Genomic DNA, 26,979 nt, shown 5'->3' on the forward strand with positions numbered 1-26,979 from the left:
CTCATTCGGTTGAGCATCTGACTCTTGATTTCTGCTCAGGTCATGATCTCATGGGGCTCTGCTCTGACAGCATGGAGCCTGCTTGGGATTCTCTCTCTGCCCCTCTCATGATAGTGCGCTTTCTCGTGCTCTCTCTCTCTCAAAATAAATAAACTTAAAAAAAGCCAAAACATACTGTTTTAAAAGCCTTATTCACTCTTATAGGAGAGAAGAAAAGGTTTATTCTAGTTATCTGGAATAAACGTATTCAGGTTATTGAAGAGAAATGGGGCCTCTCCACTTGGTCTGAAGATAAGTACTTTGCTTCTCTACTAGTGAAAATAAATCAGCAGTGAGTAAACCAAAACTAATGCTCAACAGTGGTGAGACAAATGAAACTTCCTTTTGCTTTAAGCAAGTTGAAATTCTTATGTGACTCAGTTCTCAGAGATTTGAGTTTTATCGACAGAAGTAAAACTAAGTAGATAGCAGAAAGAGGTTTGCTTAGTGCTGACATCCTGCTTCAGCATCCAACATGAGAGATTTGCCTATATAGTACAGTCTCTCCAGGTTTTCAGAATATTTTTTATAGTCTAGGTATTTGAGTCAGACTTCTAAAATTTCACATGCCACTTGATACCTGGAGAGACAGTGGAAAGATTTGCAAAAGAAGCTTCTGGAATGAGGTTATGTATATCACCAGTTTTTTAAAATGCAGTATTTTAGATGGAAGCATCTATATAAGATCAACGTTTTTGTCCCATTTAAAAAAAATGTTTTTTTAAATGGAGAATCTGAAACATGCCCAAAAGAAAGGATTAGTGTCCCCTTTATTTTTGACGCCTACAAAAGAGTGTGCAAATAATTATCTCATTTTTTAGTCCACGTTATTGAGGTATAATGTACATAAAATGAGTGCATCTGGGGCACTTGGATGGCTCAGTCAGTTAAGCGCCCAACTTCGGCTCGGGTCATGATCTCACGGTTCCGGAGTTCAAGCCCCACATCAGGCTCTGTGCTGACAGCTCAGAGCCTGGAACCTGCTTCAGATTCTTTCTCTCCCTCTCTGTCTGCCCCTCCCCAGTGCGGTGTGCACTCTCTCTTTCTCTCTCTCTCTGTCTCAAAAATATACATTAAAAAATTTTTTTTAAAAATGAGTGCATCTGTCTTAAGTATATAGTTTGAGTTTGGACGAATGTAAACACATTTGTAACCTCTTCTGCATTCCAGACTGTAGAAAGTCTTTACCGTGCACAAAGAGATTTCTTCATGACGCTTTATAGTCTTTTGCCTCCATATCACTGATCCTAAGCACCCACTGATGTGCTTTCTTCTTCTTTTTTTTTTTTTTTAACGTTTATTCATTTTTGAGACAGAGAGAGACAGAGCATGAATGGGGGAAGGTCAGAGAGAGAGGGAGACACAGAATCTGAAACAGGCTCCAGGCTCTGAGCTGTCAGCACAGAGACTGACGCGGGGCTCGAACTCACAGACCGCGAAATCATGACCTGAGCCGAAGTCGGATGCCCAACCGACTGAGCCACCCAGGCACCCCTGATGTGCTTTCTTCAATGTAGATTAGTTCCCCCCCCCCTTTCTAGAATTTTGAGTAAGTGAAATCACCCACATGTACTCTTTCTTTTCTTTAGCATAATGCTTTTGGGTTTCATCCACGTTCTGTGGATAAAGGGTTGCTGAGTAGCACTGTGTGTGTGCATACTTTAATTTGTTCATCCCCTCACCTACTGATGGACATGTTAGTTTCTTAGGTTTTGGGGTTTACTGTTTTTTTTCTTTTGTGGTGTCTAATCTGCTGAGTACATCTAGTGAACTTTTTATTTCTCATACTGTATTTTTCATATATAAAGGTTTCCTTTGATTCTTCTTTATAACTTGCATCACTCTTATTTTTTCATGTGATTTTTTAAATAGTTGTCATATCTATATTAGCTGGAGTTTTTTGTTTTTATTTTTTTTTTAAGAGTACATTACTTAAAGTTTATTTTGAGAGAGAGAGAACACGCGCACATGTGTGAGCCAGTTGGAGAGGGGCAGAGAGAGAGAGGGAGAGAATTTCAAGTAGGCCTCCACACTGTCAGTGCAGAGCCTGACACAGGGCTTGATCTCATGAACTATGACATCATGACCTGAGCTGAAATTAAGAGTTGGACCCTTAACCAACTGAGCCACCCAGGTAGCTGTTTTAACATCCTTATCTTCTGCTTCCACTGCCTCAGTCTTTCCTGGGTTTATTCTGCTAATTTTTATCCTGATTCTGGATTACATTTTTCTTCTTCACATGTCTAATAATTTTTATTTGGATGCCATGTATGGTGGGAGTTTTGCATTGCTGAGTACCAGAGTTTATTGTCTCCCTTTAAAAACTTTGGGGGCATCTGGGTGGTTCAGTCAGTTAAGCGTCTGACTTTGGCACAGGTCATGATTTCATGGTTTGTGAGTTCAAGCCCCACCTTGGACTCTCTGCTGTCAGCACAGAGCCTGCTTTGGATTTTCTATCTCCCTCTCTCTGTCTTGTGTCTGCTCACTCCCTCTCAAAAATAAATATAATTTTTTTTTTTTTAAGTTAAAAAAAAGGCTTTGCCTGGCATGCAGTTGGGCTACTAATAGGTTAGTTTGATCCTTTCAGGGCTTGTTTTTAAGCTTTGTTGGAGCAGGGTTAGAATAGCTTTATTTATTTATTTATTTTTAAAGATTTTTATTTTTAATCTCTACACCCAATGTAGGACTTGAACTCACAGCCCTGAGATCAAGAGCCACATGCTCCACTGATTGAATCACCTGGCACCCCGGGTTAGAATAATTTTAAGTCAGGTTTTCTCAACAGTGTCATTTTGGGCCTGATAATTCTTTGTTGGGAGGAGCTGTCCTGTGTATTGGAGGATGTTTACCCCTGGCTTCTAACCAGTAGAAGCTGATATCACCTACTCCCCCACTAGCATTTGTACCAACCAGAAATGTCTTTAGACATTGCTGAATGTCTTGGGGGTGGGTAGGGGCAAAATTGCCCTCTGTTGAAAACCAGTGTTCCTTCTTCTTCTTCTTTTTTTTTTTTTTTTAATGTTTATTATTTTTCAGAGAGAGCATGAGTAGGGGAAGGACAGAGAGAGAGAGGGAGACAGAATATGAAGCAGGCTCTAGGTTCTGAGCTGTTTGAGAGCCAGATGCAGGGCTCAAACTCATGGACCAAGAGAACATGACCTCAGCCAAAGTCAGATTCTTAACCGACTGAGCCACCCAGGCGCCCTGTTTTAAGACTACCTTGGTCACACTAGCAAAGCATGGCTTTTCTGGGGTCTCTGCTTAGTGTCTGGTGCTGGCTGATTGGAACTAGAATGTTTCCCAGTCCTCTGTGAGCTCTGGAAATTATTCAATTTCTAGCTCTATGGTCGTCCTTTGCCAGACTTTCTATATTCTTCTGTATGTGTGAATATATTCAACAAGAGGCTTCGGGAGAGTCCTGTGCAGATTTCGGAAGCCTGCTTTCTGTGTAACATCCTCTCTGGTCCCCGCCCCCAGTGGTGAGCCCCAGCCACCTGCCCTCTCTCAGCTTCAGTTGCTATCTCTTTGCCTCAGCAAGATTGCTACGTTCTGCCTGACATCGTGCTTTTTGTACAGCATCTGGAAACTACCTACTGGCAGAAAGCCAGAGCAGTTGCAGGGGTCACTTTGTTTCTCAGAGAACAAATTTGTTTCCTCTTATTCAACATCTGAAAACACTTGTTTCATATATTTTATCTAGTTTTCTAGTTGAGTACAGTGGGTGGGTAAGTTTGATCCCAAGTACTCCACAGGTAACTTGGGGAGCAACATTTGTCCATCTAGTCATGTGGCAAAGACATACAAGGCACTGGGGTAACCACCCTCCTCGGGTTCCCACTGCACCCTCCTGTATTAGCACTCACATGCTAGATACCAGGCTCTTCAAGAGTATTTATTGAGATTCAGTGGATCATAAAACTTTGTTTATTTGAAGCGAATTGAATAATAAATCATTTTAAGTTACAAAATTGGTTTAAAAATTATTCAGGAGGTAGAATTGGCAGGGCTTGGTGACTGATTGGATGTAAGATGACAGGGAGGAATCAAGAATTCAGCCAATGTTTGCTGGTTGTTGTGGGTGCTAGGTGTTGTTCTAGGCATTGGGGTAAAATGGCAAGCAGAGCAGGTAGGGTCTCTGCTCTCCTGGAGCTGACAAATGATGCCCTGGTTTCAGGGCTGTGTGACCAGTGGTGCCATCCACTGACGCAGAAGCATCGGAGGGAGAAGCAGTTGTGTAGGGGTTGGGTGCAGTTTGGGATAATATATTTCCGTTCGAGTTTGGCATGATATCAGAAATGTGGGCAGTGCCATTCAGGAGGGCAGTCTCTGTGCCAAGAGACAGATGTTTCTTGTCAGCCACCTTTCATGGCATACTGCCATTGAGCACAAGGGTACTTCATAGAAAGTAGATACCTGGGTGGCCCAGTCAGTTGAGTGTCCTACTCTTAATTTCAGCTCAGGTCATGATCTCACAGGTTCCTGGGATGGAGCCCTGCCTTGGGCTCTGTGCTGAGAATGCAGAGCCTACTTGGGATTTTCTCTCTCCCTCTCTGTCCCTTGCTCTTGAGCATGTGTGCACAAGAAAGGAAAGCTTTTACCTTTGCTGTCCTACCGCCATATCTCATTACTCTTTTTTTTTTTTTTTTTAAACGTTTATTTATTTTTGAGACAGAGACAGAGCATGAACAGGGGGGGAGCAGAGAGAGAGGGAGACACAGAATCCGAAACAGGCTCCAGGCTCTGAGCTGTCAGCACAGAGCCCGACGCGGGGCTGGAACTCATGGACCGTGAGATCATGACCTGAGCCCAAGTCAGACGCTTAACCGACCAAGCCACACAGGCGCCCCTCATTACTCTTGTTTTAAAGATGGTCAGCACTGAAGGTTCAAAGCTAGAAAGTGGGATCCAGCCTAGGTCTCCATGACTTCAGGTTTTCTCTACCTCACCCTCCTTTGAGCTTCCTAAATGCTTCTCTTTCCTTGTGTTATCCATGAGACTTGTCTTCTGTCTCTTGGCTCATTAAAAATTGTAATTGTAGAAGTAACATTACGTTACATGATGGAGGTTTGAGAAATAGATTCAGCAAAAAGATCTTCCCTAATCCTAGTATTCTAAAACAACTATTTTTTGGGGGATTGATTGGTAGCAAGAAATTAACTTAATTAAGGAGGATTTAGTAGAAGGAACTGGGGATTCTGAATCCTGGATCTTGTAGTGTCATTGGAATCATGCAATCTCTCTTGCTTTGGTTTTTCTCTCTCTGTGCAGCCTAGAAATAGAAGTACCAGCATTCATGAGCACCTGAGTGGCTCATTCACTTAAGCTTCCTACTCTTGATTTCAGTTTAGGTCATGATCTTATGGTTCATGGGTTCAAGCCCCAAGGTTGGGCTTCTTGCTCATAGCATGGAGCCTGCTCGGGATTTCTCTCTCTCCCCCTCTCTCTGCCACTCCCCCATTCGTGCGCGCGTGCGCTCTCTCTCTCTCTCTCTCTCTCTCTCTCAAAAATAAATAGAAAATAAACTTAAAAAGTAGAAGTATTAAGTTTTTGTTTTTCAAATCATTGTTGTTAACATATTAATAGTTTATTTAATTGTTAATTTGTATCTCTCCAATTGCTAATAAGAATGATACATTTTTGGGGTGCCTGGGTGGCTCAGTTGGTTAAGCACCTGACTCTTGATCTCAGGGTCAGGAGTTCAGGCCTTGTGTTGGGGTCCACACTGGGCATGGGGCCTACTTTAAAAATAAATAAATAAATAAATAAATAAATAAATAAATAAATAACATTTTCCATATAATTGATCGATTGATTTTTCTGTTTTGAATTGTCTATTTGTATTTTTGCCTGGTTTTCTTTTTGGGTATTTATAGCTTTCTTATCAGTTCTGCAAGTCCCTTGCAATATTAAATGTACAGAAAAATTGAAAGAGTGGTGTAGTGGACACTTACATTCTCTTAAGCAAGACTTATCAGTTGCTGGTATTTTGATGTGTATATGTACCTCGAAGTGGGCTCTTTGGTGAGCCATTGGAAAGTTAGTTGCATGACACTATTGAATTCTTCGGTATATGTATATGCTTTCAATTTAGTGATCTGTTAACCTTTTATCTTTCACGTATTTGTTGTAAATATTTTTTTGACCGCTTGCTTCTGGCTCTTTGTTCATGTTTCTTAGATGGTGACATGCCATGCCGTGCCAATATCCTGATAACGGAGTTGTTTGATACGGAACTGATTGGAGAGGGAGCGCTGCCTTCCTATGAACATGCACACAGGCATCTCGTGCAGGTAGGGAATCGAGGACCTCACTCGCACATATTGCTGTGATCTCAGCCAGCTCACACAGGTCTCATTGATACAATGTGCTCTGCACAGCCTGAGCCCTCAGTACTTCTCTGTACACCTTAGGGTGCCCTTCATTCCTGCAAGACTCTGGTTCTTCTCAATTAGGACTTCTGGATCTCTTATCAGGTCTTCGTAGGCTAGAGTCAAAAGGCAAGAAACTGTGTTTCACTTCAATTCAATTCAGCAAACATTCTTTGAATGTCACCTGTGTATAAGGTGTTCTAGCATCCAGGGAGAAATATCAGACATCCTTCTTGTTTCTAAGATCCACCGTCAGTGACAGTAAAGACTGGATGGGCCAAATGGAGAGGCAGACAGAAGCACCACTAACATTTGTTTTAGGACTGGATGGGGTCTGGGATCAGGAGATGAGGTCATGTGTAGAGATGGTGGAATTTGGAAAGGAAGTGAGAAGAGAGAGAGGTATCCCAGGTAGAGGACCTATTTGGTAGGTCAGTGAGAACACCACACTGAGTGGGCTTGTGAGCTAATGGTGGAGAGTGGGGGAGAGGGTGGAAGGCCTTGAATGCGAAACCATTCCAGGTAGAAGAATTTGGGTAGTGATAATCGTTGACAGTTTTGGGGGAAGGGAGAAGCGTGTTGAAAGTGTTATCTCAGGGATGTTGGTCTTTTTTTTATGGACATAAGCTTCCCCAGAGGCAAAAGCCAGGTGGGGAGGTATGAGTGTCTGCTTCTTTTGCTGCCACCTGTCCTGTGGGAACCATCCAGGTGAGCCTGCAACTGTCCCAGTCTGGGGCCCTCTTTGGGGATTCTTGGTGTTCGCACAATGAAGAATGTGGCTCCTTCCAGGGCAATTGGGGCCATAGTCCACCTTACTCACAGGTCAGCATGTGATGGTGATTGTTCCACAGATCCCTATGCTGTGTGAGATGTCTCATTGTCTCCAAAATGTGAAATCTTTTTCTAGTAATGTTAGTAGTAATTATTGCTGTTTCTTCACATTAAAACCATCAGCTAAAGCAAAACAAAACAAAACAAAAACTATCAACTAGATGAATCCCTGAAACAGAGAATGAGGATGTTAGAATTATGTTAGTGTTGCCCAATTGGTCTTTTCTCTAATTCATTTAATAATTATGAGTTGTGCAGGCAGCCATCTGCAGTTTCCTTTCTCAGCTGACCTGTGCAGCTAGGTGTCCATTGTCTGGGGGTATTTTTTTTTTTTAATGTTTGTTTATTTTTAATGTTTATTTTGAGAGAGAGTGAGCAAGTAGGGGGAGGGACAGAGAGAGAGGAGAGAAAGAATCCCAAACAGGCTCCATACTATCAGCACAGAGCCCGATGTGTGGCTCGATCCCGCAAACTGTGAGATCATGACCTGAGCCGAAACCAAGAATCAGATGCTTAACTGACTGAGCCACCCGGGTGCCCCTCCACTGTCTGTTCTAATCGCTGTCCCCATCTGTCCACCTTGTTTCTGAGCTTGAAAGAGTTATGGCTTTACACAAAGGCTTCCATTGCCCTGTCCCTCTTCCTGCCTTGTTGAGGGTCATGGAACTAGGATGCTGGCATGTCTGACAGATAGTCCATCTGGTGTCCATGTGGTGATGAATGACCCAGTGATTAATCTGAGAAGGTAAATTTATCAAGTGCCTTCATTTTTCTGGGCTCCTTTTTTGAGTACCAGGAATATGAAGGTGCACTCCCAGACAGGCAGGTAGGTGAGCAGGTTATCCCAGTACAGTTAGAGTTATGCTCAGATGGTCAGTGGGGTGAGATCCTGTCTGCTCTGGTAGGGTATGATGGGGAGCATGAAGGGAGATAAAGCTTGAGCTGAGTCTGTCTTCAAGAGTCATCAAGTATTGGCCTGGCAGACGAGGGTATTCTCAGTAGAAGAGGTCAGCATGCACAAAGATGTGAAGAAGAGCTGGTACAGGGCGAGTTGTTGGCATTATGGGTAGTGTGGGAGGCAGGGCTACATTCAGATGGGCCCCTGTGCTCCAGAAGGCAGTGTGGTACCACAGGAGGGGATTGACATTGGATTCATGCAGGCAGGCATTTGGAGAGCAGTTGAGGTATAAGATCAGAGGTAGGAAGACTGATTGGAAGGTGGTTGGGGTCATCCAGGCCCTGAGGCTGAGACGGGCCTCAGCTGAGACCAGGGAAATGGGCCTGGAGAGGTAGACTTGGGGAGGAGGAAGGTGGTCAAGGACTTGGTAATTACTTAGATGTGGAGACATTGAGGATGATGCCAGGGTTTGGGGCTAGGTGATTAGATTGGAGGTTGGTGTTCCCTACTGAATGGGAGGAGGACCAGACCTGGGAAGGAGGGGGAGAGGTGAAGGTGATTTGTTTGGTTTAGACAGAGTTTGAGCTATCTGAGGGTCAGCCAAATGGAGTGGACCAGAAGGCTTTTGGACACATGGTATTTGGTAAACGAAATACCAAATTTCCCTGGCTGAGCTCCCTCAGGGGAGAGTATGTGGAGGGAGAGAAAGGTGGGCCCAGACCAGGTCTGGAGTTCTCTCTGAAGGATGAACAGGGGAAGTTCAGCCTTCTGAAGGAGACAGAGGGGGAGAACAGTACTTCTCATCAGGGGTCATGCTTGGAGACATTTTCATTGTTACAACTGAGATGGGGATGCTATTGGCATCCTTGTGGATAGAGGCCAAGGTGTTGATAAACATTGTATGATGCACAAGACAGCCCCATACCAAAGGATCATCTGGCCCAAGAGGTCACTAGTACTAAGGTAGAGAAACCCTATGCCTGTCATTTCCCTCCAGTAGTAGCTGTGTCTTCCTCATGGCTGGGCCCCTGGTGCCTGGTGCGTAGAGGCTGTCAGGTGAAAGAATGGGGTAGGAGGGAAACTGGATGAGGTGTTTCAGCCAAAACCAAACAAGGGGAGCAATTGGCAGTGCCCAGTGAGGCCAGGAGATTAGGTCATCTGAGGGTGGACACTTGTCCATTGGGCTGTGCAATAAGGTTCTGGCGTCTGGGTGAGAGCTGTACCTAAGAGAAACTCTGAGCCCAGTGCCAGAATTACTGCTTCGCAGGAAGTCTTTGACTTTTTCTTCAAAATTGATGTGGGAGTTAATCAGCATGATAACAATTAAGGGTTATTTTTGAAGTATTTAAAAGTGTCATGTAGCCAGGAATTTATCTGACATAAATCATTTTAGATACAGCATGTATTCTTTTTGAAATGTGGTTCCTTTTTTCTCCTTTCCCAAGGACATTAGGCCAAAAACAGTTCACTGTTCTGATAGTGGTAAGGCGTTAGATGCTGCTCAACTGACCTGATATTAAGGAACAAACCCTCTCCCTTTCCCTCTCCCCCTCCCCCCTCCTTCCCTCTCTCCCTCTCTCCCTCTCTCCCTCTCCCCCCCCCCCCCCACTCCCCACTCCTTCTCTCCTCTTCTCTCTTTTTTTTTCTTGAGAGAGACAGAGAGTGCAAGCAGGGGAGAGGGGCGCGCTCGGGGGAGAGGCAGAGAAAGAGAGTGGGAGAGAGAATCCTAGGCAGGCTCCATGCTCAGTGTGGAGCCCCACACAGGGCTCAATTCCAAGATCCTGCGATTATGACCTGAGCTGAAATCAAGAGTCTAATGCTCAACTGACTGAGCATGAGCCACTTAGGCATGCCTGGAACAAACCTCTTTTGATCCATGAGGATTACTGTGGGTTTATTTTCTGATAATATACTGGTTTGTTTTTTCTTCTTTTGTTTTTTTTAACAAACTTAGGAAAACTGTGAGGCAGTGCCTCACAGAGCAACTGTCTATGCTCAGCTGGTGGAGTCCAGGAGGATGTGGTCGTGGAATAAGCTCTTTCCTATCCCTGTGCATACCAGCTGTGGAGAGCAGGTCATCATCCCCCCCTTGGAACTGGAGAGGTGCCCTGGTGCACCCTCTGTCTATGACATTCAGTTGAACCAAGTGTCATCCGCTGACTTCACTGTCCTCAGTGATGTGCTGCCTATGTTCAGGTACCAAGAAACCACTGACGGCGCTTTAAGATATTTGGTGGAATAGGGGTCTTTAGAAGTTCTTCATGAGTGAGAAGGAAACCTAGCTGAGGTCACCTGCTTCTGAAGGCAGGAGTCCATTGCAGACAAGTCCCATTGCTAGTGATGTCACCATAAAAGCTTAAAAATAGAGTGTGTAGGCTTAAAATATGCTTAAGTTCTTGCATATTCTTCCACAGTGTGGACTTCAGCAAGCAAGTCAGTAGCTCAGCAGCCTGCCACAGCCGGCAGTTTGAACCTGTGGCATCTGGTCGAGCTCAGGTGGTTCTCTCTTGGTGGGACATTGAAATGGACCCTGAGGGGAAGATTAAGTGCAGCATGGCCCCCTTCTGGGCACACTCAGACCCAGAGGAGCTACAGGTAAGAGATAATACCTGAGCACATTTTCATGTAAATCAGGAAACTTACCCACTTCTGGTTGTGGGAAAGTAACGTGTTGAACCTTAGATTCACAAGAATTTAGAGACCGGAGGGGCTATGTCAGAATCAATGTCAGAGGAGAGTTAAACAAAACAAACAAAAATCCCCAAAAGGCAAGGCTACCTATCATAATAAGATATAAAATAGATCTCTCAGCCGAATTCAGGCAGCAGCCACAGAGGGGGCCTTGGGGAAACTTTGATGTGCTGGCTCTCCCAAGTCCTAGCACAGCTACTCTCAGAGCCCACACCCCTTGCCCTCGAGTAATCCCAGGGAGTCTCACATCAAGTTGGAATGGAGGACTACAGTCTGTCTGCAGACTTATTTTCTGCGTGGCCTCAAAATCTAGCTTTTCTAAAAAAAAACGGGTACCTTTTCTAGCTCAATTGAAAGTGGGTGAAGACGTGAACTACAGAAAAGGAAATGCAGAGTACTGTTTAACATGTGAAAAGCTGTTCAGCCTCACTCATAAGAGCAATGCACATGTAAACTGCAGTGAGACATGATTTTCCACCTGTTAGTGATGAAGTTCAGGAAATTTGGTAATGCACTGTCGGGAGAGCTGTGGGGACAACCGGCCAGTGAGCATCAGAGCTTCCATGGAGCACAAGGAGGCCTAATCTGTCATCAGAGGAAGGATGCCACTTCCAGACATTTAGGTTCTGGACAGATTGGTGTCTGTGTATAATGACGTGTGCTGGGATACTCACTGCAGCCCTGATGTAATAGAAAAGACTGGAACAACCTAGAAGCCACCAGTAGGGGACTGCATCCTTACTGATGCTAAGAGAGGCAGCTCTCTTATCACTGATGGAGAATAATCTCTAGGATGATCATTAAGTGAAACAAAAATAGAGGTGCTGAACAGTGTGTGCTATGCCAACGTTGGTATCAATAAAAATAAGATGTATGTGTTTATGAGTGTATATGTGTGGTGGGTGTATATAAGAATATATTTGGAAGAATCTACATAAATTGGTAAAAATGGTTGCTTCTGGGAAGGGGGCTAGATGTTAGGGGTGAAAAGCAAACTTACTTTTTACTCCATGACCTTTTTATATCTTTTGAATTTTCTCTCAAGTGCACGTGTTGTCCACCCCTTATATGCACACCTAAAGAGAAAAAAAGTGGGAAAGGTGCCTGTTCAGGGCCAAGGAATCAAGCCTTCCTTTTCCGCCTGGGAGGCCCTGGGGCACCATCTTCTCTCTGTGTTTTTTTTTGTCCTGTTAACCATTTGCTGGGCACTGGGTTTATCTTGATTGCTCATCTGCTAGTTCTAGTGTGACTTCTAAGGATGACCTTAGCCGCTCCCCTGCTCTCTGAGTTACTGCTTAGGCCAAAGGGTCATGACTGCTACAGGATTGCACTTGGTCCCCTTCCCCCTCCCGGGCCTTTGAGGTCCCTCTTCTCCTTTCTGCCCTCCACTTGTCTGGCATTGGGCGTGTGTGACTCCAAAGAGTGTGTATGAACTTCCTCGGCATATCCTGGTCCTCTGCAGGCTCAGGGTGTATTTGGGGGTGGGAGGAGGGCGTGGGTCAGAATTCTCCTACAGAATTGAGGTTGACGTTGGGCTGTTTTCTTTCCCTTTCGGAGTGTGAGGATACAAATTAGCATAAGAATGTGAAATGCTAATGATCTCATTTGCATATCTTCAAAGTGCTACTATGTATATTTTCTCCTTGAATTCCCATGGAAGACTTGCTGCGTAACCACATACTGCCCAAACTGAGACTGAGACCCAACCCAGTGAGTGATTGGAGCAGGGCCTTCTATCTAGGCGGCAGTAGTGGATGCTTGTCCCCAGGTCTCCTGACATTGTGTCCTTCCTTTACCAGTGTTTTGTACAGTTTGTGCCCTTTGTTTACCAGTGGTGGCCTGTGGACTGTTAGAAATGTGAAGAGCTGCTTGCTAATGGATTTCTCTCTTGACTTCACTAAACTGCTCTTGGTTTGAAATATATTCAGTTTGTCTCACCTTGGTCAGTGGGGTCTGTCAGCAGACCTTTAGCTTAAGAACCTGGGAGGCTGGCGTGTTGAGAAGGACTTGAGGATGATCAGGGAGCATTATGGGAGCCCGGGAGGGGATGGGGACGGCTTCTTTTGTCTTTGGGTCAATTTGCATAGTAAGGAATGAACTACAGGTTTTGGAGAATCTGTTTTTCCTCCTTGTGTTTCCTTATTCTACAGTGTGTCTAGTTACATTGTCATTTTCTAGCTTTTATGTTCAAATAGACATCTTAGATACCTGGGGCTGTCATTCACCTGCGTTTTAGTTAGATCCAAATCTGGGTAGGGCGGAATGCTTCCTGAGAAGTAAGGCTGGTGTCAGCCTCATTTGCGTCTGCGCCCAGCAGTGATGGAGTCTCCCAGGGGCCAAGTTTTTCTTAGTTCCTGGTGATGACAGAGAATGAGTACACACGCTTGTGTCATCAGAATTGAGCCAGGCATCCACTTTTTAGGACAGTTCTTTCTTTTTAAAAAAGAAGCTTAAAGGTTAAGAGAGTAATAAACCTTGTGTAAAACAAAAATGAATCCAAAGTCACTCAGGGTCCTGTCACTGCTAAGAACTCCCTTCCTTTGATCTCTTTCCATATGCACAGATTTTGTCAGTGCTGACTTCTGGTTTCATGCTGCACTGGTCATGATAGTTACCATTGTCAGTGTCTGTGAATATTCTGAATAAGATTTTGTAGACCCATTTCTGAGCTGCTGGACATTTGGTCCAGTTTTTGCTAGTATAAATCTGTAATATGGGTGTTCCTGAGAATATAGCTTTTTTTCCTTTTTTGTTTGCATTTTCTTAGCATAGAATCCTGTATGTGGGGTTTGTAGTGTCAAAAAGGATCAACACAGCGTATTAAGTTGACTCCGGATCATTGTATACCATGTTTCACAATTTAGAGTATTCAGGTCTTTAAAAAATGTTTAATTCAAAAGAATAAACAGAACAAAACCTTTCTGTACTATTTCCCCAACTTTTTATTTTGAAAAATTCTAAATCCATAGAATAAATGAAAATAAACATTGAGATGCCCTTTACTTAAATGTAACAGTTATTTGCATTTGCCATGTTTGCTTTCTCTCCCCCTTCCCTCTCTGTCTTCCTTTGTGTGTGTGCACACACGTGAGGTGGAGGCATGCACATGTGCACACACATACACACACATGACAGGGAGGCTGGAGTCCCCTCTCCTAAACCCTTCTGGAAGACTGCTTCCCTGGGCGGTATACTTGAAGCCAGCAAGCCTTCAGGACATGAACCTCTCTGACTTGAGAATCTTCTTATTTATCTCTGTGGCAAGGGTAGTCATCTGTAGTCCACAGCATGGTCTCCCTGCAAGCTGATTTTTGGCTTAGATTTTGGCTCCTGGATTAGAGACGTTGCTCTTTTTGCAACTTGGGGACAGCTGATATCTCTGTTCCCTGTTTCAGTGGCGGGACCACTGGATGCAGTGTGTGTACTTCCTGCCACAAGAAGAGCCTGTTGTCCAAGGCTCAAGCATCTACCTGGTAGCGCACCATGATGACTATTGTGTATGGTACAGCCTCCAGAGGACCAGGTATGCCCCAAGTCTTGTGGTGGGGGGAAGCACTGGGCCTGTGATACTGTGTACTTAACGTAAGTTCGCCTTATAAACAGTGTAGTGGCACAAGTGGGCATGCTTGTGTCTGAACAGAATAAAACAAGAGCAAGAGTTTGTAAGTAGATGTGTTAGTGCCCATTGGCATGTTCTTAGAAGAGACTGCCCTGGTTGCAGGGCCCCTGTTTGGGGGAGACATGAATGAGAAGTCTCGGATTGGGGGACCCTCCAACCTCTAATGCCTACTTGAAAGCCAGTTCCTGGACTCATGCCCTCTAGAGGATGTGGGTGTGCCCACCATGGCTTGTTTCAGTTTTAGTGGGGCAGATCCCTGTGCCCATCTCTGTGCCATGCCTTCATGCTTGCTGGTGTCTAGCAGGTTATGCTCATCATGTGTGTCTATTTCCTGGCCTAGCCCTGAAAAGGACAGGAGAGTCTATCCAGCACGCCCCGTGTGTGACTGCCAAGCTCACCTGCTCTGGAACCGGCCTCGGTTTGGAGAGATCAACGATCAGGACAGAACTGATCAATACATCCAGGCTCTGCGGACAGTAAGTGTCCAGCCCTTTGGGTGGTTATAGTCAAGAAGGAGTTTGTAGCATGGGCCTCAGGTCATTGCTTGCTTATAATTTGCAGGTTTTGATTTCTGTACTACCTGGCTTTTGGGTGGGCACTCAGATAGTAGCCAGGAAGCATGTTACTAGACTTTGTGAGGGCTTGTTCTCTGCTGTCCTGTGAGAACCTCTGCCTGGGAGCCTTACCTCAGCCGCTGCCATTTTCCCTCTAGACACTTTGCCTTTGTGGTCACTAGTAGTTCCTATGGATAATCCCAGTGGATTCAGCCACCCCATTCTTCCTTTCATCTGCTGCATTGTTTCTAAAATTTTCTAAAATATGAGTCTGATTATGTAACTCTCCTGCCTGAAACCTTTGCTCCCTGCTGCGTGTAGCAGGAGTCTCTCAGCTCAGGACTATACAAAGGGTTTAGAGAAGTGTCTTTTGGACCTCTTGGAGTTGTATGCAGAAATATGTGTGCACATATGTACATGCATGCATTTTGGCACGAGGGAAGATCCCAGCCATCTAAAGTTTCTCTCAAAGGGATCTATGACCTATAAAGTAATCCCTGCCTTTGGCAAGTCACTCAAAAGCCCAAGCTGTCTGTTCTGTGACCAGAGAGGGAAGAGGCTTATGGTAAACTGAGAGATGGCCTCTAGCAAGTGGGGCAGGTCTTCAGGTGGGCCTTGTAGGACAGCTTGGGGATAGTCTCTCCTGACAGGTCTGGGTAGGGAGAGGTGGGTGAGGTGGTTGCATTGGAGGGTGGGGGCTGCTTACTGCCTACAAGGCAAGCACAAGTCTGGGGCTACAAGAAGATCCAGCTGGGTGTTGAGGGGTAGATTCAATGATCACAGAGTGAGTTAATGGGGCTAGGAGAAAGGAAGTGTTTCTGTCAGTTTTCCAACAAGAATTTCTTGACCTGCTATAAGAAAAAGTATTGAGGTTGTTATTTTCCTGCAGGTACTGAAGCCAGACAGTGTCTGCCTGTGCGTCAGTGACGGCAGTCTGCTCTCCTTGTTGGCCCATCACCTTGGGGCAGAGCAGGTACCAGACCGCATTCTGCCAGCTTCCTGAGGGCAGCTCTTGAGTTTGAATATTACATGGTCTGGGTACACAGTTCTGTGACTAAAGGCCTTTGCAAGTGCAGCTGCCATGCATGTGGGGGCTTTGGGGTTTATTGCCTCCGTGTGCAGGCAGGAGTCAGGTTGTAGCTATTCCCATATAGCTGCAGCTCCAGTGTCTGAGTGCACCTTGCTAGCATCAGTGCAGAAAGTAGGTGCTGTCTCAGTGGGTAGTGAGCACAGGTAGACTTGGTTAGGTGGTACATTCCGCCTTGGAATTATCTTGTTGGGTTTTAACCTTTTTTTTTTTTTTTTTTTTTTTAATTTTTTTAAACTTTTATTTAGAGGGAAAGAGAGAGAAGGGGAGGGGCAGAGAGCAGGGCGGCGGGTCGGGGGACAGAGGATCCAAAGTGGGCTGTGCGCTGAACAGCAGAGAGCCTGATGTGGGGCTCGAATTCACAAACCACAAAATCGTGATCTGAGCCGAAGTTGGACACTCAACCAGCTGAGCCACCTAGGTGCCCCAGTTTTAATCTTTAATTTCTTCTTTTTTAATGTTACTTTGAGAGAGAGAGAGAACAAGAACGAGTGGGGGAAGGGCAGAGAGAGGGGGAGACAGAGAATCTCTAGCAGACTCCATGCTCAGCTCAGACCCCCGATGCAGGGCTCCAACTCACAACCATGAAATCATGACCTGGGCCGAAATCAGGAGTCAGATGCTTAACCAGCTGAGCCGCCCAGACGCCCGTTAATTTAATTTCTTTGTCAAATGAATCTCTAATAGCATCGTATTCTTTTTAGGTATTTACAGTAGAGAGCTCAGCAGCTTCTTATAGACTGATGAAAAAAGTAAGTGACTGTTGTTACTAAACTATCGGGTGGGGAGGCAGGTCAGGGGCCTGCCTTGCTGAGTCTGGGATTGATTGCTCTGATGCTGTCTCGGCAGTAAGGGAGCTGGTGAGAGTTCCCACCTTGAGAGCCGGTGTAGAAGTCTTCTGGGGCTGTCGCTGAATAGCAGCAAACATTTAGACTCTATTTTTTATGGCTTTTCTCCTCGCTTCACATAAAACTAAAAAAGCTACAATCTTTGCAGTGATATAACTGAATTTATGATTTGTTTTTGGGACCTAGTGCCCAGGGAGTCAACACTCACAAGCTGACCTGACTGATTGGTTCCATGATGGTATTTCTTCCCTTGGCCATCGATTGGTTTTGATTTCCTTTCTGAAGGAAACTACCAGAACTACAAGCCTATTGCTAAGTCCTGCTGATACGTCTGTAAGAGAAATTTCTTTTGCTGTTACAACATTTTGCTTGGTGCACAGGATGCCCCTGGAGGAGAGGATTTTCACAAAGCAGATAAAAGTGGTGCTTAGAACAATTTGGCCAGAAAACTGCAAGCATACAAAACAACTTTGAGGTGTTTTTTCTGGACAAAAACAATACTTTCATTTTTTTTCCTCATAAGATTTTCAAGGCTAATCACTTGGAAGATAAAATTAATATAATAGAGAAACGGCCTGAATTGTTAACATCTGCAGACTTGGAGGGTAAAAAGGTGAGTGGCAGGGGCTCTGCATTTGCATGGACAGCACAGCACCGAGATGGCCTGCGTCCCCCTTCTCTTCTCAGGCCATGCAGTGGGTCCCATACCTAACTCAGCCCCTGTGGGAATGTGGTGAGGCATTGCATAGATGTCTGGTCTGCAAATACATGAGCTACTCTGAACTCTGACCGATCTCTGCTCCTTCCGAGTGAGGACAGAATGGTTCTGTTAGGATGAATAGCCGCCTGTTGTGGCCTCTCTGCCTTATCCCTTTACAGTGCTCCAGCTCCCGTTCACTCCTGTTATTTTGGTTCACTTTTCACCGTTCTGCTTACTTCCTGCCACCTCGGCAGTTGATCTTCTGTCCCCTACGGTTGGTCTTGTCACACAACCCACCCACCACCCGTTGCCTCTAAAACTACTCCCACCCCTTAGTAACCTGAGATGTAAACACAGTCTTCTGCTGCCTTTCCTCTCACTGGCCCCCTGGGCCCTCATGACTCAGGGGCCTCTCCCTTCTCAACACATTTCTTTTTAGGGCCTTAAGAGACTGCTTTTTCCAGGTTTTTCTCTTATTTTTCTAGCTGCTCTTCCTGAGCTTTTCATGGGTTTCTCTTCCTTCACTTGATCCTTCCATAGCAGTCTTTGATGGTTTCTCCATGTCTGTTCTCTCCTCTCCCTCTGTGTCTCCTCTCTCTCTAAGTGATCATGTCCTTTCCCATAAGGGAATCTTTGGCCTCCAAAGCTGGGTCTGCAAATCTCTCATGTCCAAGTGCCCACTGGATGCTTTCCTTGCATATCCTGCAGGCCCTTCAAGCTGGAATCCATCACCTTTCTTCACCAGCTTTTTAACAGCTTTACTGAGATGTAATTGACATACCATAAAATTAACCCATTTCAAGTGTACGGTGATTTTTTAATAAATTTTTAGAGATGTACAACTATCACACATTCTAGTTTTAGAGTGTTTCCATCACCCAGCCCCTAGCCCCAGGCAAGCACTGATCTGGTTTCTTTGTATCCATTTGTCTTTTTTGGGCATTTCATATAAATGGAGTAGAACGATACATGGTTTTTAGTGTTGGGCTTCTTTCACTAGTCACACCTTTCAGGTTCATCCGTGTTGTAGAATGTGCCAGTATTTTATTCCGTTTTAATCCTGAATAATATGCCATGTCACATCTTGTTTATCCGTTTACCTGTTGGTGGATATTTGGATTGTTTCTTCTCCTTCTCTCTTATCTCTTCTCCTTCTCTCTTCTCCTTCTCTCTTCTCCTTCTCTCTTCTCTTTCTCTCTCTTCTTTCTCTCTTCTTCTCTCTTCTCTTTCTCTCTTCTCCTTCTCTCTTCTCTTTCTCTCTTCTCTCTTCTTCTCTTCTCTTCTTCTTTTAATGTTTGTTTATTTTTCAGAGAAAGAGAGTGAGCAGGGGAGGGGCAGAGAGAGGGAGACAGAGGATCCAAAGCAGGCTCTGCCCTGACAGCACAGAGCTCCATGTAGAGCTCAGACTCACAAACCACAAAATCAGGACCTAAGCTGAATTTGGACGCTTAACCATTTTTGGCTGTTAGAATAATACTGCTGTGAGCGTTGATATATGTCTTTGTGAAGATATGTGTTTTCAGTTCCCTCAAATGCTTAGGCTTAGAATTGCTGGGTTGTGTAGTATTTTTGTTTAACTTTTTAAGGTACTTCTAAACTGTCCAGAGAAGCCATACCATTTCACATCCCCATTACACATGAAGGTTCCAATTTCTCTGTATCTTTACCAACACTTGGTATTGTCTTTTTTATTACAGTCTTTTTCACGGGTGTGAGTTTTAATTTGTATTTGCCTAGTAACCACTGGTGTTGAATACGTTTCCTGTGCCCATTAGTTGCTCCATGTCTAGCTAGCTGAAATCACTCTTCAGGTCTTTTGCCCATTTCTCCCTATGCCTTTTCTTTTAAGAAGAGTTTTTTTGAGATCTAATTCACATACCATACAGTTCACCCACTTAAAGTGAAATTCCATGATTTAGTATATTCATACAGTTGTACAATCATCATGAGTCAATTTTTAGAACATTTTTATCACCTAAAATGAAACCCATGCCCATTAGAAGTCACTTCCCATTTGCCCCCTGCCCTCCCAGCCTCTAGGGAACCACCAGTCTACTTTTTGTCTACGAATTTGCCAATTCTGGACATTTCATGTAAGTGGAATCATGGGATATGTGTGGTCTGTTTGAGACTGGCTTCTTTCAAGGTTCATCCATGTAGCATAAATCAGTACTACATTTCTTTTCACTGCTAAATAACATCCCATTTCATGGATAGGCCACATTTTGTTTATCTGTTCATTAGTTGCTGGACACTTGAGTTGTTTCTGTTTTTTGGTTGCTATAAATGATGCTGCCATGAACACTCAGTACAAGTTGCACTTTTTTTTCTCATAGATGAGGATTAAAAACTTACTCTAGTTCTGGGGAGCCCGGGTGACTGAGTTGGTCAGCGTCTGACTTCAGCTCAGGTTACGATCTTACAGTTTGTGAGTTCGAGCCCCACATCGGGCTCTGTGCTGATAACTAGGAGCCTGGAACCTGCTTTGGATTCTCTGTCTCCTTCCATCTCTGCCCCTCCCCAGCTCACTCTCTGTCTCTCAAAAAGAAATAAATGTTAAAAAGAAAGTTACTCCACTTCTATAAGCCACTGATAATGGTGCGCTGGCTAGACTCTAGGTGACTAGTGTGGTGAATAGAAGGGGTGAGAGCAGGCATTCTTGCCTTGTTCTGTTGTTGCAGGGCAGGGAATACTCAGGACCAGCCCTTTTCTGTCTTTGGTGTTTCCATCTGCATCTTTGTTACCTCAGCCAGACACCTAGATGTCATCTCAGATCGGCCCCTCCCTTGAGGTCCTTCTGCTTGGGCCCAGCTCTGGGTGCCCTGTGTCCTCCACATCTGTTGTGTCTCCCAGTCCTTCCTTCTGTACACTCCCTGCTCCTTTCCTGGACCACTGCAGTACTCACCCAAGTCCCTGTGGGTGGTCTCTCCATATGTTTCATGGTCGTCGGAGGGCTCTTTCTAAAACACGTTCCTTCTCATTTTGAACCCCCAATTAAAGCTTTTAGAGATCCCCTCTTACCATCAGGAAGGAGTCCAGCCTCCTTGACCTTTCATAAGCTGCCTTTGGGCAACCTAACTCCTTTCCACCTCTCTGGCCTCACCCTTTACCATCCTACCCTGCATACTCATGTAAAAAGCTCTTGATGGGCCTTGCTCTCACACCCATGCTTTTTCCCCTGCATACCTCTGCTAGAATCCCCAGTCCTTTGCTTTTCCTATTCATACATTTGTTCATTTGTTCAGCAAATATTTACTAACCATCTGCTCTGAGCCAGGCACTTTGCAAAGTGCTGGGGATACTGTGCTGCCAATGTCCCCACTTCTGTGGTGCTCAGAACCTCCTGAGGAAGACTGCTAGAGGAGCACTGATAACAGTTTGTTATGATAAGCTTTGAATGGGAATCTACCCACAGGATGCCATTCAGGAAGATGTTATCTACACTGGCCCTTCCCATGAAGGGCCCGACCCTGGGGTCCCTCCACATGTCCCTTCCTCACTTCTGTCAAACCACACTGTACAAGGATAACCCCAGCCCTGTCTGTTCCCTCTTCTACTCTGCACTCCTGAGGACAGGGCTCATGTCTGCTCATCTTTGTGTCTTCAGGCAGGTGCAGACCTGGCATGCTTGTTGGTTGAGGGAATGGATGCCCTTTTATTTCCATGTTTCCCATGAACCTTGTGACCTGTCCTTCACCCTTTAGCAAAATCGTTCTGACATCTTGGCCCCCCTTCTTGCTCTGATTGCCAGATCTCTCTCCTCCTGGGTGAACCATTCTTCACTACCAGCCTGCTGCCTTGGCACAACCTGTACTTCTGGTATGTGCGGACTGCCGTGGACCAGCATCTGGGGCCTGGTGCTGTGGTGATGCCCCAGACTGCCTCGCTGCACGCTGTGGTCGTGGAGTTCAGGGTAGGCCCCTCAGAAGTTGTTGCAGAAAGGGCAGGGGCTGGGGGTCCTTATTTTCTTGCAGAGACCTTGGGTGCAGATAGAGCATTGTGAGTCTTAATGATATGGGCCTCTGCTTTTCTGTATCAGCACACTGCAGGGTTGAATGGAAGAGACTTGCCTTTGTACAAATGCGGTAATTTGGCATGTGAAATGGAAATGGCTGTGTGTTGTCATTTTACAATTATCCCTTATCAGAATAATTAAAAAAAACATAAATGAAGAGTTTCAGAAGACATGCTGTGCAGCTCACTCTGTTCTTATTAAAAGTTGACGCTCCAGTTGTTAAAAGCATTTTGAGATGGAAAGTCAGCTTCTTTATGTAACAAAAAATTGAAAAGCTTCATTTTAATTTCCTCATCAAAGCAAAACCAGTCACAAAGTCATTTTGGGAAAGACGTTTCTTCTTAAAAGGATTTTGAAATACTTTCAACCTGAGAAGTAGAGTGAACCTCATTTGATATTTCTTTGATAAGAACGGCTTCACCCATTGGTAGCTTAGTGGCTCCATCACTGATTTTCTGGGCATTTCTTCTGTGTTGTCTATTTACCTGGCGAGATTTCCACAGGAGTTCTGGCTTTCATGGCCCAGGAAGGAATGTGGGAATGATGCTCATTCCCAGACATATATCCAGGAAACGGGACACAAAATTGGCTAGCCTGAGTGCACTTCTGGTCCCTTCTCTCCCAATGTCCTCACATCCTGTTTATAGGCACAGAGCCTCAGAAACTGGTTTACAGATTTCTTCCCAAAGAAACCCCATCCCAGTGGCTCTGTTTGATTGTCCCCTGTAGGAGAGGACTTGATCATGTGACACTTTGCAGATTTCAGTGACCTTCCCAGATCCTTGGTATCTCTGAGGCCTTTCAATCATGGGGTCTCTTCCAAGTGTGTGGGAATAGCAAGGGGTGCCTTTTTGGGGCTGTCCCCTTCCCCCCAACCTGACCTCACTGACTCTTCTCGCTCTTGTCACCATGCTTTCATGTCTCTGGGTGGGTGTGGATGTCTGTGTGCTGTCCTACCAAACCTGTGACATCCATCCCCAACTGGGTGTCGACAAGGGCTCTGCCTTCCTCACAGGACCTGTGGCGGATCCGGAGTCCCTGTGGTGACTGCGAAGGCTTTGACGTACACATCATGGATGACATGATTAAGGTAGGTGGGGCACAGTTCCTGCCTGTAGTGTCCCACCCACCTACTCCATGTGCACAGTTTCCTACCCCTCCCACTTGGCTTTCCTTTACCCAGTCCAGGTGAACCTATTGATCCTGAGTCTGGCCCCATATGTTACCCCATCCATCACCCCTGCCACTTGGTCTGTGCCCTGCGCCCTCTCACTCCTTGGCTTTATACATTCTTCTTTCTACCAACTCCTGTGTGACCTTCAGGTAGCTGCTCAGAGATCACGTGTGGGTCAGCTTTCCTGCCCAACCCCATTCTCAGCCAGACCCTGGTGTGTCCAGGCACTGTGATTCCTTGTCTCCCTCTAGACTGGGAGCCTCATGTAGGAGTGATCTGGCAGCTGTAGTGCTCAGTAATGGTCACTGAATGGGCAAGCGTCCAAGTGCCAGATGTTTTTACCAGTGTTGACGTTTGGTCCTCAGAGTAGCTCATGAGACAGGCAGCGTCATCCCATTTTAAAAAGGGAAAAAATGAGGCTCAGGTGAAGTAACTCTCTGAGAAGACACTTGTGCGTGGCAGCTGAGAGTAGAGAAGGCAGCTGGTTTGATCCCGGTGTGTGTGGTCTTTCTGTGAGGACGCACTGAGGCATCTGACTGTGGCAGTTACCCTGAGGGACCTGGGCCAAGGAGGTAAAGGACCACTGGTATAGACCTTGGAGACTGGACAAGAGCCCCTTATCTCCTAGGCCACTGGCTCTGGTTCTGTCTCTGTCTCTGCCCACTGCCACCTCCCTTTCCCTTCTCAGCGTGCCCTGGACTTCAGGGAGAGCAAGGAGGCCGAACCCCACCCGCTGTGGGAGTACCCATGCCGCTGTCTGTCTGAGCCCCAGCAGATCCTGACCTTTGATTTTCGGCAGCCAGTACCCCCACACCTGATCCATGCTGAGGGCTCCATTGAGCTGAGGAGGTAAGAACAGGTTCCAGGGTGCAGTAAGCTGGGGAAGGGAGTGGTAAGGCCTGCTTTCTGTCTAGTTACTGCCTGGGTGACTAAGCACTTACTTTGGCCATTTTCATGTGGGTGGCTGTGGCCTCCTTTTTTGGGCCTTGCCCTTCCTGGTCCAAAGTGGCCCTGAGTGTATAGTGGGTCCCCACAGCCTCTGGGTGTGTATAGGTGGGGAGGGAGAGCCAGAGTGGGCTTTGCACATCCCCCCACACCTGCAGCTTCCTTTGAGCTAAGTGTCATGATGGATCACAGCTATAGAGAAAAGTGATTTTTTGTTGCTATGGTTACCCAGTGGGCCATTTTCCTGAACCCTGCTGGGAATTAAAGCAGGTTAGGAATTGGTAAGGGCTACTCATCGTGAGGCACAGTTGGGCCATCCTGCTCCACCTTCCTTCCCAGGGAGGAGCTGCTGCTTCCCTGAGGAAAAACCCCTGTCCCATGGTTCCTCTAAGTGCTTGGCCAGGTTGCAGGGAGCAGGTGGGGCTCTGGGTTGTGGTTCTTGCTCAGCATTTTACCAAGCGGCCTTTAGTCAGGTGGAATGTTAGCAGCCTCCTGATTGGGGAGGAAAGAAAGATCAGAGGTTTCTGGAAAGCGGTGAGGAACTGTGGCTGTGCCTGCCCATCTCTTGTGTGGCTGTTTGTCTTTGACCCAACATCCCCACCCCCAGGCCTGGGAGGAGCCATGGGGCCGTCCTGTGGATGGAATACCACCTCACGCCGGACAACACTGTCAACACTGGCCTCCTGAAGTCTGTAGAGGACAAGGTAGTGCTGTGCACGTGAGTCCCAGAACAGGCCCACCCTGTGAGCTGGTTGGTTACAAGTTAGCCCGATTGTAACTCTTCAGTGGCCCCAGGTCACCTGGTTCTGACCAGCTTCTCACTGCGAGTTGCCTGGCCTGGAGACTGGCCAGGAGGGGGCTTGGGTGCTAGTAGCCCTCACTATCTTCTCGCTGCTTCTACAGGGGGACTGTTGCTGGAACCCCCACTGCAAGCAGGCAGTGTACTTCTTCACCATGGCGGACCCCAGAGCGCCGCTGGGCGGCCCTCAGACTGTCAGTTACACTGTGGATTTCCACCCCCACACTGGAGACATCACCATGGATTTCTCACTCTCAGACACCCTGGACGATGGGCAGTGACCCTCACCTGTTGAGAAATAAAGTGGCCTGAGGGCTCTGGGCTCTGACTGGCGTGGCTTTCTAGGAGGGAAGGTGAAGGCACTTCTCTTTTCAGGGCCCATCTAGGCCTCCGGGCTCAAAGCCCTCTTCCCTTTTTGTGTTTTTGCTCTGCCAGTTCCTTATTTTGGGTGTGATGGGCGGCATAAACTGCTGACTGAATTTGGAGCCGAGGAGGGGCCAGGGAGCCCCCCTGCCATGGTTCTAAAATGCTCAGAAAGCTCTAGTGTGGCGTTTCCCTCTACCGTCCTGGGAGCTGGCTGGGCCAGGCAAGTTATGTGCTGCTCTCAGCTGTGCAGTGCTGCGGTGGGTGTGCTGCCCCTCTGTGAGCCACTGGCCTGTGGGGAACCTTGGGGTCCCTCCTGCCTGATTCCAGCTAGAAGGGGCTTCTGGGGTGGAGATGCTGACTTGGGGCTCAGTCCTGGGCCTGAAAGACCCTGACAGGGCCGTCCTTTTCATCTCTTGGGTAATGTTACCAAGGCACATCCATAAACATCTGCCATTGGTGTTGCAGCATCAGCAGGTACCCAAGACTGACACCTGGTTTCAGGCTACTGTTCAGAGGACAGGGAAGAGGCTGTCTCATAGCAGTTCCTGAGATGCAGACCAGGAAACCAGCCATCAGGAGGGGGAATCAGGAGGTAAACCTTTTCCTGTGTGCCCCCATTCCACCTTGGAAGTCTGGGGCAGGTGGGTGCCGTGCAGCCACCCCACCCTAGCCTGGGCCTTGCTTTGCTAGGGAAGGCTGTAGAATCCTGAGGAGGCCCCAGCCGTGCTTCTCCCTACGTTCAAGGTGTCCTTCACTGTTTACTCTCACTTCCAGAGGGAACAGGGAGACAGTAGGAACCCAGGTGGCCCAGTTTTCTGGCAGTTCAGGGCAGACTTGGCCTATTCCCATCCTGTTGGGGAGGAGGCAGGAAAGGTGGGCCCTCCCCCCCACAGCCTGGCCCCAGCTTGTCGCTCAAATAAGAGAATACCAGCCTTGAGCCTCACAGTTTTATTTTATCCTTGTTATCCATCTTTCTGTTCAGCACCAGTAAAGGGGGAAAAACACCTCTCTTTTCAAAATATTTTATCAGGTGTAAAGATTGTTTTTCTTCTAGGGAAGAATCGTCTGGATATATATTTGATAATAATTTTACCAAAACCTTAGGTGTGCTTACCATATAAAACCCCTAATGTCCCATGAGGATACAATACAGAAAAAAATACAGAAATTAAAAAATTTTGTTTTTTTTTTAAAACAGTATTTCTAAATCTCAGCAAGTTAATACAGTAGTTAAAAAGCATCAAGGTTAATATTCATACTTAAAACTCAAGGTGGTTTGGACAAATGGAAATGACTGTTTCCTTCTAAAGCTGACCCCTGCCTCCTGGCTTCTCTGGAGGAGGCTGGGCCTGGAGTGGGCATGGGGGCCTCAGTTGGGGATTTGAGTGACCCCTGTGTCCACCCCTCCTAGGCCTAGATGCCACAGAATCTGAGATTCTGGTAGTGTTTTGTTTTTTAAAAATCAAAATGGAAAAGTCTGGCTTGTGCATGGCCCTAGGAGTCCACAGCCTTGATGAAACATGTGGTTGGGCAGTGGCGTCCTCGATGCTGAAGCTGCGCCAGAGGGAAGTGCAAGGGGAGCTGGGACACAGGCTGGTCCGGCTCCAGATACTAGGGCCAGGCTGGGCAGAGGTGACCTTGTTAGGACAGGAAGTGACCGAGGCACAGGGAGGTGTGACTTGCCTAAGGCCGCCCTGTGAGTAGGGAGAGAAGCATGTACCCCTGTGCTGTGGCTCCCGTAGAGCTGCCCTGGGAGGGAGGTGACTCCTCGGAGGGATTCAGGCTGGGCCCGGAGTTTCTCTGCTTCAGGAACCCTGGCCTCTGTCCCTGCTGCTCTCCTGGACACACATCCAACTCGAAGCCTGGGGCCTTTGCTCAGTCCCAGCCATCCAGGCGTTGAGTGTGTTTAGTTGGGCCCCACCTGTGTGAGCAGAGATTCCTGGCTGCTCCTGGGAGTGGGGGCCCCATTTGGCTTAGCCAAGGCCCTGAAGGCCAGGCCCTTAGGCACAGCAGAGAGCCCAGGTGGGGTTGTGCCTTCAGTGGTG

The 26,979-nt window shown here is 46.5% G+C and overlaps 1 protein-coding gene across 14 annotated transcripts in view; it reads left to right on the plus strand.

Annotated features, from left to right (window-relative positions):
* Nucleotides 1-24,896, plus strand: part of PRMT7 (protein arginine methyltransferase 7) — a 46,796-nt gene extending 21,900 nt beyond the window's left edge. For 6 of the 14 annotated variants that reach the window (XM_042920824.1, XM_042920822.1, XM_042920830.1 and 3 more), the window contains 14 exons: nt 6,217-6,329; nt 10,091-10,332; nt 10,551-10,731; nt 14,223-14,350; nt 14,787-14,922; nt 15,890-15,973; nt 16,792-16,839; nt 17,122-17,268; nt 17,459-17,548; nt 21,387-21,548; nt 22,666-22,740; nt 23,513-23,673; nt 24,377-24,476; nt 24,673-24,896. In XM_042920824.1, the coding sequence (XP_042776758.1) occupies nt 6,217-6,329; nt 10,091-10,332; nt 10,551-10,731; nt 14,223-14,350; nt 14,787-14,922; nt 15,890-15,973; nt 16,792-16,839; nt 17,122-17,268; nt 17,459-17,548; nt 21,387-21,548; nt 22,666-22,740; nt 23,513-23,673; nt 24,377-24,476; nt 24,673-24,849 (1,844 nt within the window). In that variant the 3' untranslated portion in view covers nt 24,850-24,896. The remainder of the gene's footprint in view (nt 1-6,216; nt 6,330-10,090; nt 10,333-10,550; nt 10,732-14,222; nt 14,351-14,786; nt 14,923-15,889; nt 15,974-16,791; nt 16,840-17,121; nt 17,269-17,458; nt 17,549-21,386; nt 21,549-22,665; nt 22,741-23,512; nt 23,674-24,376; nt 24,477-24,672) is intronic. The other 8 variants (XM_042920829.1, XM_042920835.1, XM_042920826.1 and 5 more) reach the window with 7 other exon arrangements.
* The last annotated feature ends 2,083 nt before the right edge of the window (nt 24,897-26,979 follow it).

Source organism: Panthera leo, chromosome E2 (genome assembly GCF_018350215.1).
Source record: "Panthera leo isolate Ple1 chromosome E2, P.leo_Ple1_pat1.1, whole genome shotgun sequence".
NCBI lineage: Eukaryota > Metazoa > Chordata > Mammalia > Carnivora > Felidae > Panthera > Panthera leo.